The 17,373-nt window shown below is 37.9% G+C and overlaps 1 protein-coding gene across 3 annotated transcripts in view; it reads right to left on the bottom strand.

Annotated features, from left to right (window-relative positions):
- The window catches only part of PRKCA (protein kinase C alpha), a 315,613-nt gene that overhangs the window by 21,742 nt on the left and 276,498 nt on the right, over positions 1–17,373 (bottom strand). For all 3 annotated transcript variants that reach the window (XM_037914357.2, XM_037914354.2, XM_037914355.2), the window contains 5 exons: positions 15,150–15,241; positions 13,524–13,586; positions 11,951–12,089; positions 3,501–3,581; positions 1,737–1,844 (listed from right to left, as the gene is read on the bottom strand). In XM_037914357.2, coding sequence (XP_037770285.1) covers positions 1,737–1,844; positions 3,501–3,581; positions 11,951–12,089; positions 13,524–13,586; positions 15,150–15,241 — 483 coding nt within the window. The remainder of the gene's footprint in view (positions 1–1,736; positions 1,845–3,500; positions 3,582–11,950; positions 12,090–13,523; positions 13,587–15,149; positions 15,242–17,373) is intronic.

Raw genomic sequence — 17,373 nt, 5'->3', positions numbered from 1 at the left:
CAGCTTTTAAAATTCTTTCATTTTAATAATGTGAAGTGTTGTCTGTAATTTAAGAAAGGAGATCAGACTTTAGGCTTCAGTGATATTTATCTGGACAGTTCCCTTACGAACATGATTAGCTTTGTGACACTTGTGTAGCATCCTTTATCCTGAGGACTGCAAAGGGCTTCAGAAAAGATACTCTGGGACGGGGAGTGTCACAATTCACATAAAGGGCAATGCAAAGAGTAAGGGGGAAAAGAGCAAAGTCTGGCTAAAACACTAGGACAAACTTTTCTTTTTAGGAAAAATGACATGGGATTTTTCCTATTTCCCCAGAGGATACAGGATCCTCAGGCAAAATACCCCACCAGTACTGTACTTGTACAGAATTTAATTTCTCTGAATATGAAGAATGGACCCTCATGTACAGGAACTAGAGTATTCTATAATAATGAATGGCAAACACTGCATCTTGAGATAACAATCTGGGTGAACAGCATAAAAGAACGTCGTGTTTCTTTTTTATAAGGGAGATCTAACTTGATCCCAATAGGATTTGAACCTGTGGCAGAAGGAGGGTTATGTAATTTCAATCCTGAGATATAGACATTTATGCCATTCTCATGCTATGTTGCAATGGCCTTGCATTTATTGTGATAAATAAAATCTCTTTTCATTTTCTCAATGATTTTACCTTTAAAGAAAAAAATGGAGTCAGCGACAGTACCACATATGCAGTTCCAAAGGACACACCGAACTGGGGAATTAGATGCCAAATTCATTGTCTATTTAAATGCACTAAGATTTTCATCCAGGTGAAGAAGTAATAGACATCTGAAATTCACATTTGGGAAGAGCTACAGAAATGAGGTGCTCCAGGGAATGATACTGAGTCAGGAAAAAGTCAACACAAACTTTACTTAGCTAATTCTCCGCAGTCACATTAATGCGCTCCCAAAAAACCCCATTAAAATAGCCTACCAATCAGAGATGACCTTAAGCCACAAAGCCTGGACCTGGATCAGAATTTCCTCACCACTCACTGGTGTTTAGACTGGAGGTTTACATTCAGGCTAATTTCTATCTAAATTCTAAAATGACTCCTTTTAATTGACTGTTTGCAGTGATGCTGTAGCTGTGTTGGCCCAGGATATTAGACCGATAAGGTGGGTGAGGTAATAGGTTTTATTGGACCAACTTCTGTTGGTGAAAGAGAAAGCTTTTGAGCTGCACAGCTCTGTGTAAATTGGTCCAATAAAAGATACTACCTCACCCACCTTGTCCCTCCTGTTAATTCCTTCAGTTCTCCCTATCAGGTCAAACACACGGGGCCAGTGCTGCAGTGTGCCTCCTGCAAAGTGCTGCGTAGGGTCAGCTCCCATTTGCAACCTATGAGAGCTGAGACAGCTTGGCACCTCGCCTGATCTGACCCACAGTGCAGACAATTTAAGAGGCGGGAAAGGCTCACACAACCATCCCGTTTGTAACTTCTGCTCTGTATGTGGCTGTAACTATTCTGAAATCTTTTCCTACCACAAAATAAACTAGAGTTGACACTCTTGCAGCCCTGACCTTTGGCAGAGGCCAAGTGAGGATGCAAGTTATCATCCATGTTATCTGCCTAAAATCCGGGCTGGACAGTGTTTATATTTGGAAAAGCCCAGTGGTATAAACTCAGTCAAACTCCACAAACTTTGGTTATTTAACACACACTGTTGAAAAAGGACCCCATGATATAGCAGCAACTTGCTTACCCCTTTGCAGATAGAAACAGCTTCTTTGGACAACGATTTAGGATAGGACACATTATGCTCCATTATGGACTGGAAGAGTTCATCTTCATCCTCCCCATCAAATGGAGGCTGCGCAAGGAAAATAAACGAGGTAAAATCATGTGGTGTTAATTTTAATTCCCTATAAATGCTATTTATTTACTGAAAAGCAGATACATTATTGAAGAGTTTTACATTTACAATGTACTCAACAATGCTGGTTATCTAAGAGTTTGTTTATCTTTAATGAGATCTTTTTAAAGTTACCTTGCTGTAGCCATCCTAAAACAATCTAATCAGTACATGATTTAGGCCATTACTTTCAATGACTTTGATCTAAAGCGTCATGTAATTCCAATGATGCTCCCATCTGATTTACAGGTAAATAGTGTTTCTGTGAGGGGAAGACAGTGTCACAAGTATGGGCTACATTTGTGGTTAAAAGACGGTGTGAGGATGAAGAAAACCAGCACAAAATCCATGGGAACTGCTTAAGTCCCACATAAACCCTGAACTAAGAGTTTAAGTGGGACTTAAGTGTTGCATAGGCCTTCAAGTGGCCCTTTGCACAGGGGTGAATATCACCCAGAAAGAACACTCCAGAAAAGAAAGCACCACTTAGTTATAATGTACACAGAGACAAGAGGTCATGCAAACAAATAAATGTTTACAGATTGCTGGGCCTAATCGTATGTTTTTTTGAAGACATATTCAAGGCAGCTATCATAATTAAAACAAATGCTGATGCATTTATCTGCAAACAAATCTATATCTTCCAAGAAGCCCTGGAGGAATTACTTAGCGCTTACTGTAAATGTAGAAAATCCTAATAAGATAATGCTCTATAAATGAGTTAAGACTCAATAAATACACAAGCATATCAGACTTCCGCAAGAATAAGAAAACAAGAAGCTGGGATCTCCCAACATTATCTGATGCAGCTGGATTTTACATTTCCAAATTCTCCAATTTATTTCTGAATATTATCAGTTATTTTGGTGGGTTTTTACATTCAAACCCAAAATTGTAGATAAACCCGCAACTCATCTATAGAACATCAGATGTGTCAGTACTGTTAAATATCTTAAGTTTCTCTCACATCTTTTTTCTGTCATAAAATACAAAAATGTTGAGGCAACAGAACAATCTGCAAGTAATTGGAGATGACCACAGACCAGACGCACGGTGATCTTTGGAAGAATTTGAAAGGAAAAAGAAGACAGGAACAGCACACAGTGTTCAGGTTACAAAAGAAGTCAAGAAATCTACTGGGATTTAGCATGCGAAGGAACAACAGAGGCTGGCTACACACTGTACATATAGTAAATTCTGTGGTAGCTCCAGCTCACTCTCTCAGGAGAATCACTTACATAAATCTTCCCCACATCAAGAGAATACCAGAGCTCTTTAGAGTTGGTTTGTTACCTTCAACTAAACTTTGCAGTACAGAACTTGCTTTTTCAGTTGTGTAATGTGGTGACTAGAATCACATTACAAGTGTAGGGAAAGGGCTCTGTAATTAACTGTGGTTTGAGCAGCAAGCCCTCTGCTTTGCCCCAACGCACACAATACAAAAATACTGTGATGATTCTGAGCCTTACCTTCCATGAAGAGTATCTAAAAACTCTGCTATTATGTTTCCAGGGGCTCTCTCACAGTTGCACAATACTTCTTCTTTTTATTATGCACTGCCTTGTAAAGTTCCTCTCATTAGATTTTGAAGAACAGCTGCAATATAATTCCTACCTGGCCAGCTAGCATCTCGTATAACAGCACGCCGTAGGCCCACCAATCTACTGATTTTCCATAGGGCTGATAAGCAATAATCTGTGAAATAATGAAAATAAAAATACCTGTGTTCAATAAGGTCAGCGGTGAATCAAATAAACGACTTATGGAGGTAAATACATGCCACTGAAATGCATAGAGAACCCAATCCTGTCACCTTATTGAGGCCAAAATCCCACTCGGATTTATGCACTTTACAGCACAGAATCCAGATCCTTGTGTTAGAATTGTAGGGCCAGATTTACAAAGGTATGTAGGCACATAAAGATGCAAATTGGCACCTAGAAGGATTTACCAAAGCAGCTAAAGCAGGTTAGATGCCTAACTCCCATGAAAGCGCCTTTGAAAATCTGACTAGGTGCCTATTTGCTTCTTTAGACATCTAGATACCTTTGTAAATCTGGCCCTTCAAAGATTCAGGATGTGCTTTTGAAAATAATGAAGCAGGTAGAGTAATGGTACACAGGAAACCAGAATGATTTCATCAAGCCATTCATGTTAAATAATCAAATAATCATTTTCACTTCATTCGGAGGGTATCAACAATTCAGTGTAATTTCATTACTCTGTAATATTTACATTTTGACCCGCTCTAAAAAGAGGCAAAAATCCCAAAAAGCTGAGCAAGACCCCTGAAAATCTCAGCTTTGTTTCACCGTGCTACACAAGTCTCGGGCTCTTCATCTGAAATCATGAAACCAGTTATGCCAACAGGAAAGAGGTTTCTGCCATTCAGACTAATGACAATTTCCAAGTATTTTTCACCCAGGGTTCAATTCAGACCTTAGACAGAAGTGCATATTGAGAGCTGACATTACGAAAGTCTGGTGGATGTACAAACTCAACACACACTCCTTCAAAGGGCAGTGCTAATTTATTTTAAAGGTGCATTGCAGCATACAGTCGGTTACAGTCTCAGGTCTAAATGCCATTTCAGTTTAACATCATTTGTTTGTATCTTAACTATTATTGATTTCTAGTAATTCTGAAGAGATTACCCATTCCATTTTTCTCCAGTAAAGGGAATGTTCTGAAACATTCTTGGATATTTCTCCTCTAATACAGGTCTTTCCTATTTAGTTTGGGGGCAAGTCTAGTTGACCCTGAAACCATAATTCGTCTATTTCAGAGGAATAATCAGACAATGAGATACTGTCCTTTCACCATTAAATATTCCTTAATTTAGTCTCCTTTTCCTGCTACCACGTGTTTTTCATTCTCTGTGAAACAAATTGCTAAGACTAGTGCAGATTACACACCCTAGGTTCTCAGCAGTCTCGTAAAGGAATTAAACCAGCAATCTATAAGGAAAACACTTAATTATCAGTTCAACAAAACAGCGCTACTTAGCCACTACCCAAAGACTACAGAACCTATCTGCAAATTATTGTCTTCACTAGAGTAATAACAGGACATGATCTGGAAGTCAGCAGTCTGTCTCTTAGCAAAGAAACTCAAAATAAGTCACTCTGAAATACATTACTCATGAGTTAGCAGCTGAAATGAGTGGCTAAGGACATCTAAATTATAGTGTTTGTATCTTAACTTTACTGTAGAAAACTAATTTTTAGAATACAGTGTATTTTTTCTTTTTTATTCAGTGGTAACTGCTATTAATATGAACCTTTAATTAAACTAACAATCTAGAAAAAAATGGAGAAGAATTTTAAAGAGCTCCTTTTAAATTGTGGGGGAACATGTAAATCATTGTATTTAAGTTCGGAAAACGTCTACTGGTCAGAGCAGGGGACTGGGAATCAAGACTCCTGGATTCTATTCCCTGAATTCGTATAATTTACCATATGTCATTTGTGTTTTCTGTACCTACCTCCTTCTCTATAGCTAGGCATAATGAAGTTACTGCTGGTACAATGCTTTGAGATTCCTAGATGAAAGGGGCTACAAAAATGCAGATTTAATTTTACAATTCTTTTGCAATTATCACATATACTGGGCCTTATAACATACACTTGGGGCCACATACTTCCTGCTATAGCGGTTGATAGACTTGATTACTCTCAATGTATTTTCCACTCACCAGTAAGTTCTCAGGGGGGTCTATTCAAAATCACTGTTGCTACTTCAAAGAACAAACACCTTCAAAATTTCAACCAGAAAAAAGGACTGGCCTTTATACATAAAACATGTTAAAAAATACCTCACTGTACTGGAAAAATCCCAACCCTATCAGAGAGTGTTTTCATCCACGGAGTAATGGCTGTATTTTTAAAAGGTCGTTAAAATGCAAAGACAGAATATTTTTTACAATTAGTATGTTTCCTTGCAAGAAGCCTAATTAGAGATATTTTGTAAACTGAAATTAGAGACAAAATATTAGATCCATGTAATAGAGGGGGCAAAATCCTTCTAAAATGTCTATCCAATGGGTTCTCTACCTGGGGGTACCAAATAGGTCCGCGGAAGTAACAAACTTCCCTTTCTCCATGGTCAGATGGCCTGGGGTGGGAAAGAACAGAACATTTTTGCTATTTTAACATGGGGTCGTGGTATAGAAAAGGTCAAGAAACACTTGTCTGCTGATGCTGACTATTCATTTACCCTGGGCACTGGATAGCTAAGTGTCCTCATCCTTGAATGTGATCTCCCAAAAACAAACCTAGCTTTAGAACAGGAGAGTCTCAAAGAAAGTCAGACACAATCAATGTGAAATATCATAGTCCCTCATTACCATAAAATACTGTAAGAGACTCATAAGAGAACTCAAACTGTTTTTGTGCTGGTCTTGTCAGAGGAGCAGGAATACCAATTAGATATTGCACGTCAGTAAATTTGTGTCTAAGACACTGAAGAAATTATGTAGTATCTCGTCACTCCAGGAATGCTGAAAGAGTCAATAACACGCAGGTAGGATCAAAGGGTAGGATTTATAAAGGCACCTAAGGAAAACAAATTCCATTGAAAGGGACTTAGTTGCTCTTTGAAAATCCCACTCAACGTGCTTATTAAACTCTCTCATTGAACCTTGGAATGTGGTGTCCCAACTGGTTTCATCCTGAGAAATATGGTTTCACGTTTAATATTAGAACTCAATTCTTGAACATGTGGAATTTTCTAGTATATACCACAGCTCAAAGCCACCAGGAATTACTGGCACAGTGAAAATAAAAGGGTGATGATGTTTTCCCCTCAAATTGGGGAAATAAACCTAGGTGATGCCATGATGACGTAGAACAGGTTGAATGATGCATTTGTTGCACATTCTGGACCCCTCAAAAGATTATAAAACAACAACAACAAAACCCTAATTAAGTATGTCCCATGTGAATTACTAGCTAAATTCTAATATGGGTTTATAGATATGGTAGAATTGAAATGCAAAAGAGTAACCTGCCATGTTAATTTATTAACCTGTCCATCACTCACAGTGAAACTAGCAGCTTGGTTCACACATAATTTAGAGCTATTCAAAGCATTAATTGGGAATGTAATGGGAAAAAATCTGGACTTGAAAGAAGGGCAATAATTTAGTGGGGGCAGGGAAGGAGTGCAGTTATTTTGGTTCAGGTTGTGCAAAATATGTAGGGAAGATTCTCAGTTTTTTGGCTTTCCAGTCATATAAAAGTCAAACTGTCGATACTCACTTCAAGAGAAAAAAAAAAAAAATTTTAAAACAGCAAAAGCTACTAAATGTGGCAGGTGTCAATTCCTCCCTGAGTAACGAGGCAGCCCCGGCAGAAAGTGGTAATTCTTAATAAAGGATAAAACAGAAATTTGGCAAGCTCTGACCTCATGTTCACAGATGGAGACTAATCTGTTGAATCCAACAGTAAACAAATCTTGCCAATCTGTTTCCTCACCAAGATGTGGCTCATGGAGTTTGGAGAGAGAGAAGAGAAGCAGATTCAAAACACTTTCTCAATGGGGGAGGGAGGGTTGGGAGAGCGGTAGTTTCCTACCCATTGTTTCCCCATCACCCTTTACTGTAACTCTGATAATTAATAACACTAACGTATTTGCAAATCTAATAGGATTTTATAAAAAGCTGAGAGCATAGACATTATTATTATATATCATTATTATTTGGGTGTGGTGGTGCCCTGAAGAACCCAATTAGTAATTGTACCCCTTTGTCCTGGACACTGTGCACACAATTAAAGGACAGGTCCTTACCCTTGAGAGAGAAAAGTCCTAAAGGAAAGCATATTTCCTCTAAAGGGCTGAAACTCTTCATCACTGGATGTAATCTGGTCAGTGTGAATGGACTGCTGTAAACTGCAAATGGCACAGACTGAAATGCTGCTATTTTGTGCATGGGCTAGTTTTCTGCTTCACTGTAGAATCAAGAACACTTAAAATTAATTAGTTCACTATTTCAAGTAATTCCCTCCTTCACTAAATTCTTGTCATTAAAATGGTTTGTGTACTGTGAGTCCATTGTCACATTCAGTCTCAGAACTGGCTGCTTTCCAGTGGTAGGTGAAAAGATCCCTACACAGTGTGTGAATTCTGGGATCCTTTCGGGTACAAAGTGAAATATAAATACAAATGATCCAATAAAATGACTATTACTGCTATAACAATAAATTCAGCTTTTAAAAGGAATATGTATCCCTGCCACAAGCAACAGTCAAAGCCCACTTTTCCAGCACTCAAAATAGTTATCAACCTGCTATACTCCTGGCAGGAACAAGTTGTTGTTTTTGTTGTTGTTTTTTTAACATTAAAAAAAACATTGTTTTGGGGTTCTCTCAGAGTCAACCTTTCAGTCACTGCAAGGATTCTAACTCTTGGGATTTTGTTTTGTGCCCAAGAGAGAAGTTTGTGGTACAAGCTATTAGAATCCCTTTTTTATTAATACTGGTTTTGACATGCATCTCCCTCAGTCTCTGGTGACCAGCCAAGGAGATACTGCACCATTAATCAATTTCAAGGTTATTAGACCAATACAGCCATAAATATTTATATTTCAGCTCAGCCCAATAATGAAAATTCCATACAGGATAATCAGTTTACTCCTGCCTGACAGAATTGGTTGCACCAAGCATACAATTATTTTAACCTTTGCACAGTTCTCAAATCTTGAACTTGTATGTGTAAAAATACCCCCTTTGTCCAATGTGCACTATGCATGAGCTAAAAATATTATGCAAAATTTCCTAAGACAAATAAAGGAAACCCATTATTTTACAGTACCGCATTCATTGTCGACCTGGGAATCATGACCCTCACCTCCCACAAAAAGAGTGGGGTCATGAATAGGTATCAGGGGATCATGAGTACCATGCCCTTTCCATGTTGCTAAATGAGGGAGGGGGTGGAGGGAGGAGAAAGTGAGAAGAGTGGTGATGGTGATTTGCATCTCATCCTTCTAGAAACTTTTCACAGAAGCCACTCCCAAGATGGTTGGATAATTGGTCCCCTCCTCTGGTGAAACCACTGTTTCCCTCTTTCGCTGACTGGAAATGGGAAGACTTAAAATCAAAAACCTCCGATGAGAATTCATCTTCATATTTATAATTTTGCTTTGAATTCAATTAGGTTCTATTGCTGAATACATAAAGACACTTTGGATGTATCTAATACATTTAAGTTATAATCTACTGTAAAATCTAGCCCACGGGGAGGCCTTAGAACAAACATGCTGAAATTCCTTTGCCAGCAAAAGGGAATGAGATAGTATGTGCCTTGGTATTCTTATGCATTATTTGTATTTCCCTAGTGCCAAGGTAGCTTACCACTGGTCTAAACTATAGCCGGGATCAACGCTCTGAGATCGATCCACCGGTGGTTGATTTAGCGGGTCTAGTAAAGACCTGCCAAATCAACTGCAGATCGCTCTCTAGTCAACTGCTGTACTCTACCCTCTCCCGTCAACTTACCGCGGCGTAGACCCCCGCGGTAACTTGACCTAAGGTACGTCGACTCCAGTTACTTTATTCATGTAGCTGGAGTTGCGTAGCATAGGCCAACTTACCACTGTAGCGTAGACATAGTCTTAGTTATAGACAAGGACCCCATTGTTCAAGGCGCTCTACAAATATAGAAAAAGACAGTCCCAGCCCCCAAAGACCTTACAGTTTAACTCATTATGCATCTTCAAATCCCTCCATAAAACTCTTCTCTGCTGTGACGCCTATAAAAAACTTGACCAGGTTAGGCCGCTGGTGCACCAATACCACGGCCTTGCTTTGAGGCTCATCGCATAGTTTTAGATAACAATTCTTCCTCTAGTGTTGTGTCCTCAGAAACGAAGGAAAACCAGTTGGCTGAAAGACACACGCGCGCTCTGAAATCGAATATAAACAAATGCTATTTTCCTCCAGTTACAGAATGTTGTGGTAAAAGGATAATTTTTTCATATGAATTAAAGTGAAAATGCACCATTTCAACTATACCATTCAACAGACCATGTTTTCTCTGGCTATAGCTGGCACAAGACTATCAACCATAGATATGGCACTATCTTCTTTGTGTACTTTGCTATATTGGCTTCATTTGCATTTTGATGGGAAAAGGTGAAATGCTGACCTGGGTTATTCTGATCTCCTGCTGCAAGTAACAGCAATTCATGAAAACACAAAGTTTGTTAACATTTCACACAGGTACAGACTATTAACTATGAGAAGAAAAAAACATGTCTCGCTTCCAATTTCAGTAAAGTGACAAAATTCACATTATACATTAATTAATATTTTTCCCCACATATAAATCGTCTGTGCTTTAACAAATATTAAATTATAGCTGGAAATGCTCCAATCAGAGATGCATTTTAACTAGTGTTCAGTAAAATAGGCTGCCTTTTGGATCAGGAAGAAATTCCTTTACATGAAAAAATTCCTTTACATAGAACCATAGATCTAATTACGGAGATGTGGATTGTGGCTCCAGAGTTATGGCTGTGTTGAGATTTGCAGGCAAAACGGGATTTAAATCAGTGCTCTTGAATTTAGGGTCCATGCTCAATACACATAAACAGCAGATCCTAATACTTAGATCTTCAAATCACTTAATGACTACAGTCCCTTATTTCTCATTTGGTCTTATACCTAAGTTAAGTATTGAATGTACAACTCTCTCTCTCTCTCCCATCTGATATCACATCTTCATTTTGTACAGGGTGGAATTAAGGCTGGGGTTTCAGTACTTGGTTGTGAGTATGCCGAGTAGCTGCATACTCAAGGTGAGAAGGTAATGTTTTTGAGCCGAGCAGTCTGAGTACATGTGGGTATTAGAATGTTTAATTGATAAGACTTATAAATTGTAGTTCTGGATGTTCATATTGCCAGAAATTTCCTTGATGTTTTAAAAGAAAAGGAGTACTTGTGGCACCTTAGAGACTAACAAATTTATTTGAGCATACGCTTTTGTGAGCTACAGCTCACCTCATCGGATGCATAAAGTGGAAAGTACAGTGAGGAGATTGAAGTGAGGAGACCGATGAAGTGAGCTGTAGCTCACGAAAGCTTATGCTCAAATACATTTGTTAGTCTCTAAGGTGCCACAAGTACTCCTTTTCTTTTTGCGAATACAGACTAACACGGCTGCTACTCTGAAACTTGATTTTTTAGTAATTGTGTTGATGCACTTGAGCTACCCTGCCTGTAATAACTTAACTAAGATTTTTGGGTGGATATGGGTAAAGTAAACTTTTCTCATTATAAACCCTGACTATAAACATCTGACTACAATTTGCATTGAATAAGTCAGACAGATGTTATTTTTGGGTAACCCTGACAATAGTAATAGGAAATTTGGGGGAAAACTTTAGGTTTGTTATGTCAATTGCATCAGAGTTCTGAATTTGCAGTTTAATAGGAGGAGCTTTCTCAAATCCAAAGGTGGTTGCCCAATTTTGTACCAGGTGATAAGATAGACATTATCCAGAATACAGTGCAGAAGCTTTGCAGGAAAATTGGTGAACCACTGCAGGAATTCATTAATCTCTTGTTGAAAATCAAGAGACTCGTGAGTTCCTGAAAATAGTGCAAATGCTCGTTAATATATTTTATAGCAACTGTGAGAACCCATGGTGAGATGCGTTAATGAAGCTACGTTTGCTCCCAATAACAACCTCATTAACATCTGTCAGCATTGTAGGACTTTAAAATTAAATGCACAAGGCTTTTTATATGCATGCATGCTACAACTTTAATGAAACTAGATTGACAGTTCAAGCTGGTATTATGGCTTGCTTAGCAGTTTGTTATTATGAGCACAAATTTGAATTTCAATCTGATAAACAAACCATGCTTCAGGTTTCTCATGAGGTAGATAGTCCCTAACTAAAATCTTATTAAGGGTCTTTTTTATTCATTCACAAAAGTATCACATCTTCCCGCAGAAGCAAGGACAGTCCTAGGCATAAAACAGCCGTTTTGTAGCTGTCATATATTCACTGGGTGAAATGTTCACAAAGTCGTATGCTACTTCCAATGTTAAATGTTTACCTCTGGTGCAATGTAGTCTGGAGTGCCGCAGAATGTCCTAGTTGTTACGCCATCTGCCATATGTTCTTTGCACATCCCAAAATCTGCAATCTTTATGTGTCCTTCTGAATCCAACATCACATTATCTAACTTCAGATCTCTATGAAGAATCACAGTCATTTAATATTAATAGTTATACCAACTAGGCCATCAAAAACGTCATCTTACATCAGTTGCATTACTGAATACTATGTGTTTTATATATATATATATACACACACACACACAGTGGACAGAGGGGAATCTTTCAGATGATGCCTTAAAAACAGGGAGTTTTTTCTGTGTCTTCTGTGTGGATATTAAAGATCCCATGGCATCTTTCATAAATGTAGAGGTTTGTTCAAGAGTTCATCAGCCATATCATCCCCCTTGAGTATGCTGCTCCACAGAAGTGGCTGCATTTCATCATGTAGTATACAGTTCGTGAAGCACTTTGGGTAGAAGATGATACTTCAGCAATGAAACAAGACAGCCAAGCAGTATGTCTCGGGAAAGAACAGGAGGAGAGGCCAACGGGGGCTTGACAGGAGTAGTGTAAAAATGGATAGTAAGATGAAGTTTTTTCACAAGGCCAAAAAGTCTCATTACAGATTAACAACAAGACATAAATGCTGTGGTGTCAAAGGAATGTTATGTGACCACAAATGGGAGGAGAAGTGTGCATGGGATACTCTCTATTAAGGAGTTGGCTACACTATGAAAAAGTTTGAGGATCACTACTCTAAGTCAAGCTTCTAAACTAGTAATGAACAAGTAATCACTTAATTAAAGGTCAGCATTCAGCAAAATGAAAACTGAATTGTTCCTCAAATTAAAATCAGAAGGTAGAATTGCTCATTAGGCCAATGTTTTTTGCTTTGCTGTCTGACCAATATTGTCTGATGCCCTTGAGTCAAAGCTTTCAGTCTCTACTATTCATAGGATCCCATTATGCATTGAAGTGCTATGCCCTTCTTGATTCTGCTGTCTTTTACATTTGTCTTTGCATATTAAAATCTTCATTCATAAAATATATGGCAGGCTAACAATGCTAAATTCCTAATTGGCAGTGTTCTTATGTTCAACATTTTATTTCTGCAGAAATGTGTGGGTACTGAATTATTATAGGGTCACACAAGGTATACCTAGAGCATTATAACTCAACTACACTGATGTTGCAGACAATATATAACAAATACAGGCACGCGCGCGCACACACACACTCTCTCTCTCTCTCACACACACACACACACACACACCCCTTTACATAAACACATGCTTTAGGACACATGAATGTATGCAATGCAATAAGATATAACAAATGTTTTGAACTCAAGTGTTTTCAATTGAATGCTGCAGAGTGCAGATGTCAACATAGCTAAGATACGCGGTCACCCTTAGTTAAAGGAACATCACCGACAAAACAATGAAGTTTAGTTATTAACACCAAATTGACTACTTTTTATAAAAACATCTTTTAAAAGACTGTAAATAGCCAAACACATTAGTCTCTCCAGGGTTTTAATAGGAATTACTTGTGTCAGTTAGTACTCACCTATAAACAATTCCTCTTTTATGGAGAAAGAATAGCCCAATTGAAATCTCAGCTGCATAAAACCTGTAAGAACATAATTTCAGATTTCTTATCTTCCGCGTATAATTTTCCTCTGCAGAAATGTATTTGAAACTCACCACACCAAAGAATTAAAGCAAAGGAGTAGGAGAAGCTATTGCATTCATGTATATATAAAGCAGTAAAGATAATATCCTGCATCAACTTGATTTTCAAAGTAATTCATGAAGTGTTTGATAATATTTTGACAAGACAGAGTAAAACAATTGGGCATTTCTTCCTAAATTAAGAAGAACAGTGCACTTATTACATGGCAGTTATGTGGTAAGTAATCTGACTGGATAGGTCATTCCTCTCAATGCCTGATCATATCAGATTATTTATGACTCATAATGCTGATTTATTTACATTGAGATTCACACATCATTAAAATAATTGATAAAAATATTATTCCTTTATACAAATGTTAATGGATGAATTACCTCAAGCTAATTGAGCTGCCTGCCCTATACAATATCATTGCCAAAAGTAGTTTAAGTATATACAATATTGATGAGCTTTTGAAGTCAGAGTCACTGCAGAGATGTGCCAATTACATGCAAGAAGGCCAGTAAAAAACAAGATTGATTATTACATTTAATAAAAAGGAGCAGGCAACATAGCTCTTAAAATGCTGGTTCAGAATTGTTTTTAGTCTCTTTGATGGGGCAGGCCATCAGATGGTGTACAATGTCATTGCTCCACAGACGTCAGGAGCTATGGTAATATATACCGGCTGGAAATCAGTGGCGCTATGTACATTTACACCAGCTGAGGATCTGACCCCTGAGATGACTCTGGTTTTTATTTAGTACTTAGTCAGGTCATGCTTACATTTTTGTATTTTATGTGTCAAATATTTAAAATTAAGGTTTTTTTTAAATGACTCTTACTTGATGATTTTAATCATACTGAGCAAGTTTTAACTTAACAGCTATTTTTCTGCATTTTTAAACATTAAGGTTTAATGGATAAACTGTTTATAAAATGCTAATAAATGATTAATAGACATTAAAAGCATTTTACAAACTTGAGTAGTACATTTTAAAGAAAAGTACATCAGAAGGTGTTACAGATGCTTAGCAACCCTATTGATCTGTTGGACATCATAACAATATATAACAATTTGATTAACTATTTATTAAAACACCTATTAATGTATTAACTCTTAAAACTATCTATTAATTGAACCTTAATATAAAGTGCGACCACAGTATCTATCACTGGATATGCATTAAATTAAGCTTAATTACATAGTAAATGCTGAATCTGTTTCTTGTCTCTCAGTGTTGTCCATTTAGTGTGAATTGTTAATAGCCATACTGTACTCCTGTTTACTTGTTGAAAAACTTGTCGCCATTGATTTTAAATTTTTTCCCCCCAAGGTGAAGCTATCTCCTACAATATGTGCTGTGTGTTTAGACCAGCAGGCCCACAAAGCTTCTATTATACTGGATAAAAATATGACAGCCCCAATTTCTATATAATACTGTACATACTGGACACATCTGATCCCTCTGCTGCACTGTAAAATTAGTAATGACTTTATTTAAATCAATGAACACTCACACTGCCTGTGGCTCCTTAAATTTTCCTACTTGCTGAATGTGATACATGAGGTCACCACCATTCACATACTCCATAACAAAGTACAGACGATCCTAGAACATAGTATTAAAAAGGTAAACACATTAGGCATAAGGTACTATGTACTGGCATATGTACTGCCCAGTAGAACATATTATTAAAAAGGTAAACTCATTAGGCATGAACAGTGATGTATTCTCCAGTAGAGGTCACTACTATAAAGATTATAATACAAAACAATAAGAATGAGTCTATATATTCTGCACATTATGGCAAAAACAATTTTATAGATCAGGAAACAGAAATAGAATGACTTATAGATGTTGCAAGGGTCAGTGCCAGGCTGGAACTCCATTCAGCCTTGCCAATTTTAGTGATGCAAGTTTATTTCTTATTACTCGTATTACAGTAGTGCCCACAATGTTACAAGTACTGTTCATACAGGCAGGAAGACATAGCTAAGCCCAAAAGCTCATGTTTCTTAAGACAACAAAAAACTCTACAGATGGTTAGAAATTCTTGCCTTGTGAAAATGGGCATTTCCAAACCTATGTTGTAACATTTTCCTTAGGAAGACAAGGAAGATGAAAGCGCACCTGATTTTAAAAGAAGGTGACAAGAAAACTATGAATATGATTTCAGAAAATTGGGTTCATGAGTCTTGATATTGAATTGGCCAACTCCAAATCATTTTTGTCCCACACTCCCTATTTCAGCGAAAGGCAGATTTAAGGCATTTTGGAGGGAGAATTTTCTCGCAGTGTTAAAATGGCTTACTCCAAAAAATGTACAAACCTGGGTGTCTGAAATTAGACATCTATGGTAATGTTTTCAAAACACCTAAGTGACTTAAGAACACAATAAAGGCCATACTAGGTCAGACCAAAGGTCCATCCAGCCCAGTATCCTGTCTACCGACAGTGGCCAATGCCAGGTGCCCCAGATGAAATGAACCTAACAGGTAATGACCAAGTGATCTCTCTCCTGCCATCTATCTCCACCCTCTGATGAACAGAGGATAGGGACACCATTCCTTACCCATCTTGGCTAATAGCCATTAATGGACTTAACCTCCATGAATTTATCCAGTTCTCTTTTAAACTCTGTTACAGTCCTAGCCTTCACAACCTCCTCAGGCAAGGAGTTCCACAGGTTGACTGTGTGCTGAGTGAAGAACTTCCTTTTATTTGTTTTAAACCTGCTGCCCATTAATTTCATTTGGTGGCCCCTCGTTCTTATATTATGGGAACAAGTAAATAACTTTTCCTTATTCCCTTTCTCCATACCACTCATGATTTTATATGCCTCTATCATATCCCCCCTTAGCCTCCTCTTTTCCAAGCTGAAAAGTCCTAGCCTCTTTAATCTCTCCTCATATGGGACCTGTTCCAAACCCCTAATCATTTTAGTTGCCCTTTTCTGAACCTTTTCTAATGCCAGTATATCTTTTTTGAGATGAGGGGACCACATCTGTACACAGTATTCAAGATGTGGGCGTACCATAGATTTATATAAGGGCAATCAGATATTCTCCGTCTTATTCTCTATCCCTTTTTTAATGATTCCTAACATCCCGTTTGCTTTTTTGACTGCCGCTGCATACTACATGGACGTCTTCAGAGAACTATCCACGATGACTCCAAGATCTTTCTCCTGATTAGTTGTAGCTAAATTAGCCCCCATCATATTGGAAAAAATAACCCCAACTATACATACAATGTGCATTACTTTACATTTATCCACATGAAATTTCATTTGCCATTTTGTTGCCCAGTCACTTAGTTTTGTGAGATCTTTTTGAAGTTCTTTACAGTCTGCTTTCGTCTTAATTAGCTTGAGCAGTTTAGTATCATCTGCAAACTTTGCCACCTCACTGTTTACCCCTTTCTCCAGATCATTTATGAATAAGTTGAATAGGATTGGTCCTAGGACTGACCCTTGGGGAACACCACTAGTTACCCCTCTCCATTCTGAAAATTTACCATTTATTCCTACCCTTTGTTCCTTGTTTTTTAACCAGTTCTCAATCCATGAAAGGATCTTCCCTCTTGGGGATGATGTCCCCAAGATGTTCCCCCATGACAACTTATTTTACATAAGAGCTTTGGTGAGAGGGACTTTGTCAAAGGCTTTCTGGAAATCTAAGTACACTATGTCCACTGGAACCCCCTTGTCCACATGTTTGTTGATCCCCTCAAAGAACTCT

Source organism: Chelonia mydas, chromosome 14 (assembly GCF_015237465.2).
Source record: "Chelonia mydas isolate rCheMyd1 chromosome 14, rCheMyd1.pri.v2, whole genome shotgun sequence".
In the NCBI taxonomy this organism is placed as follows: Eukaryota; Metazoa; Chordata; order Testudines; family Cheloniidae; genus Chelonia; species Chelonia mydas.
Note: the sequence above shows the minus strand (reverse complement) of the source record. Positions and strands in the feature narration are given on the sequence as shown.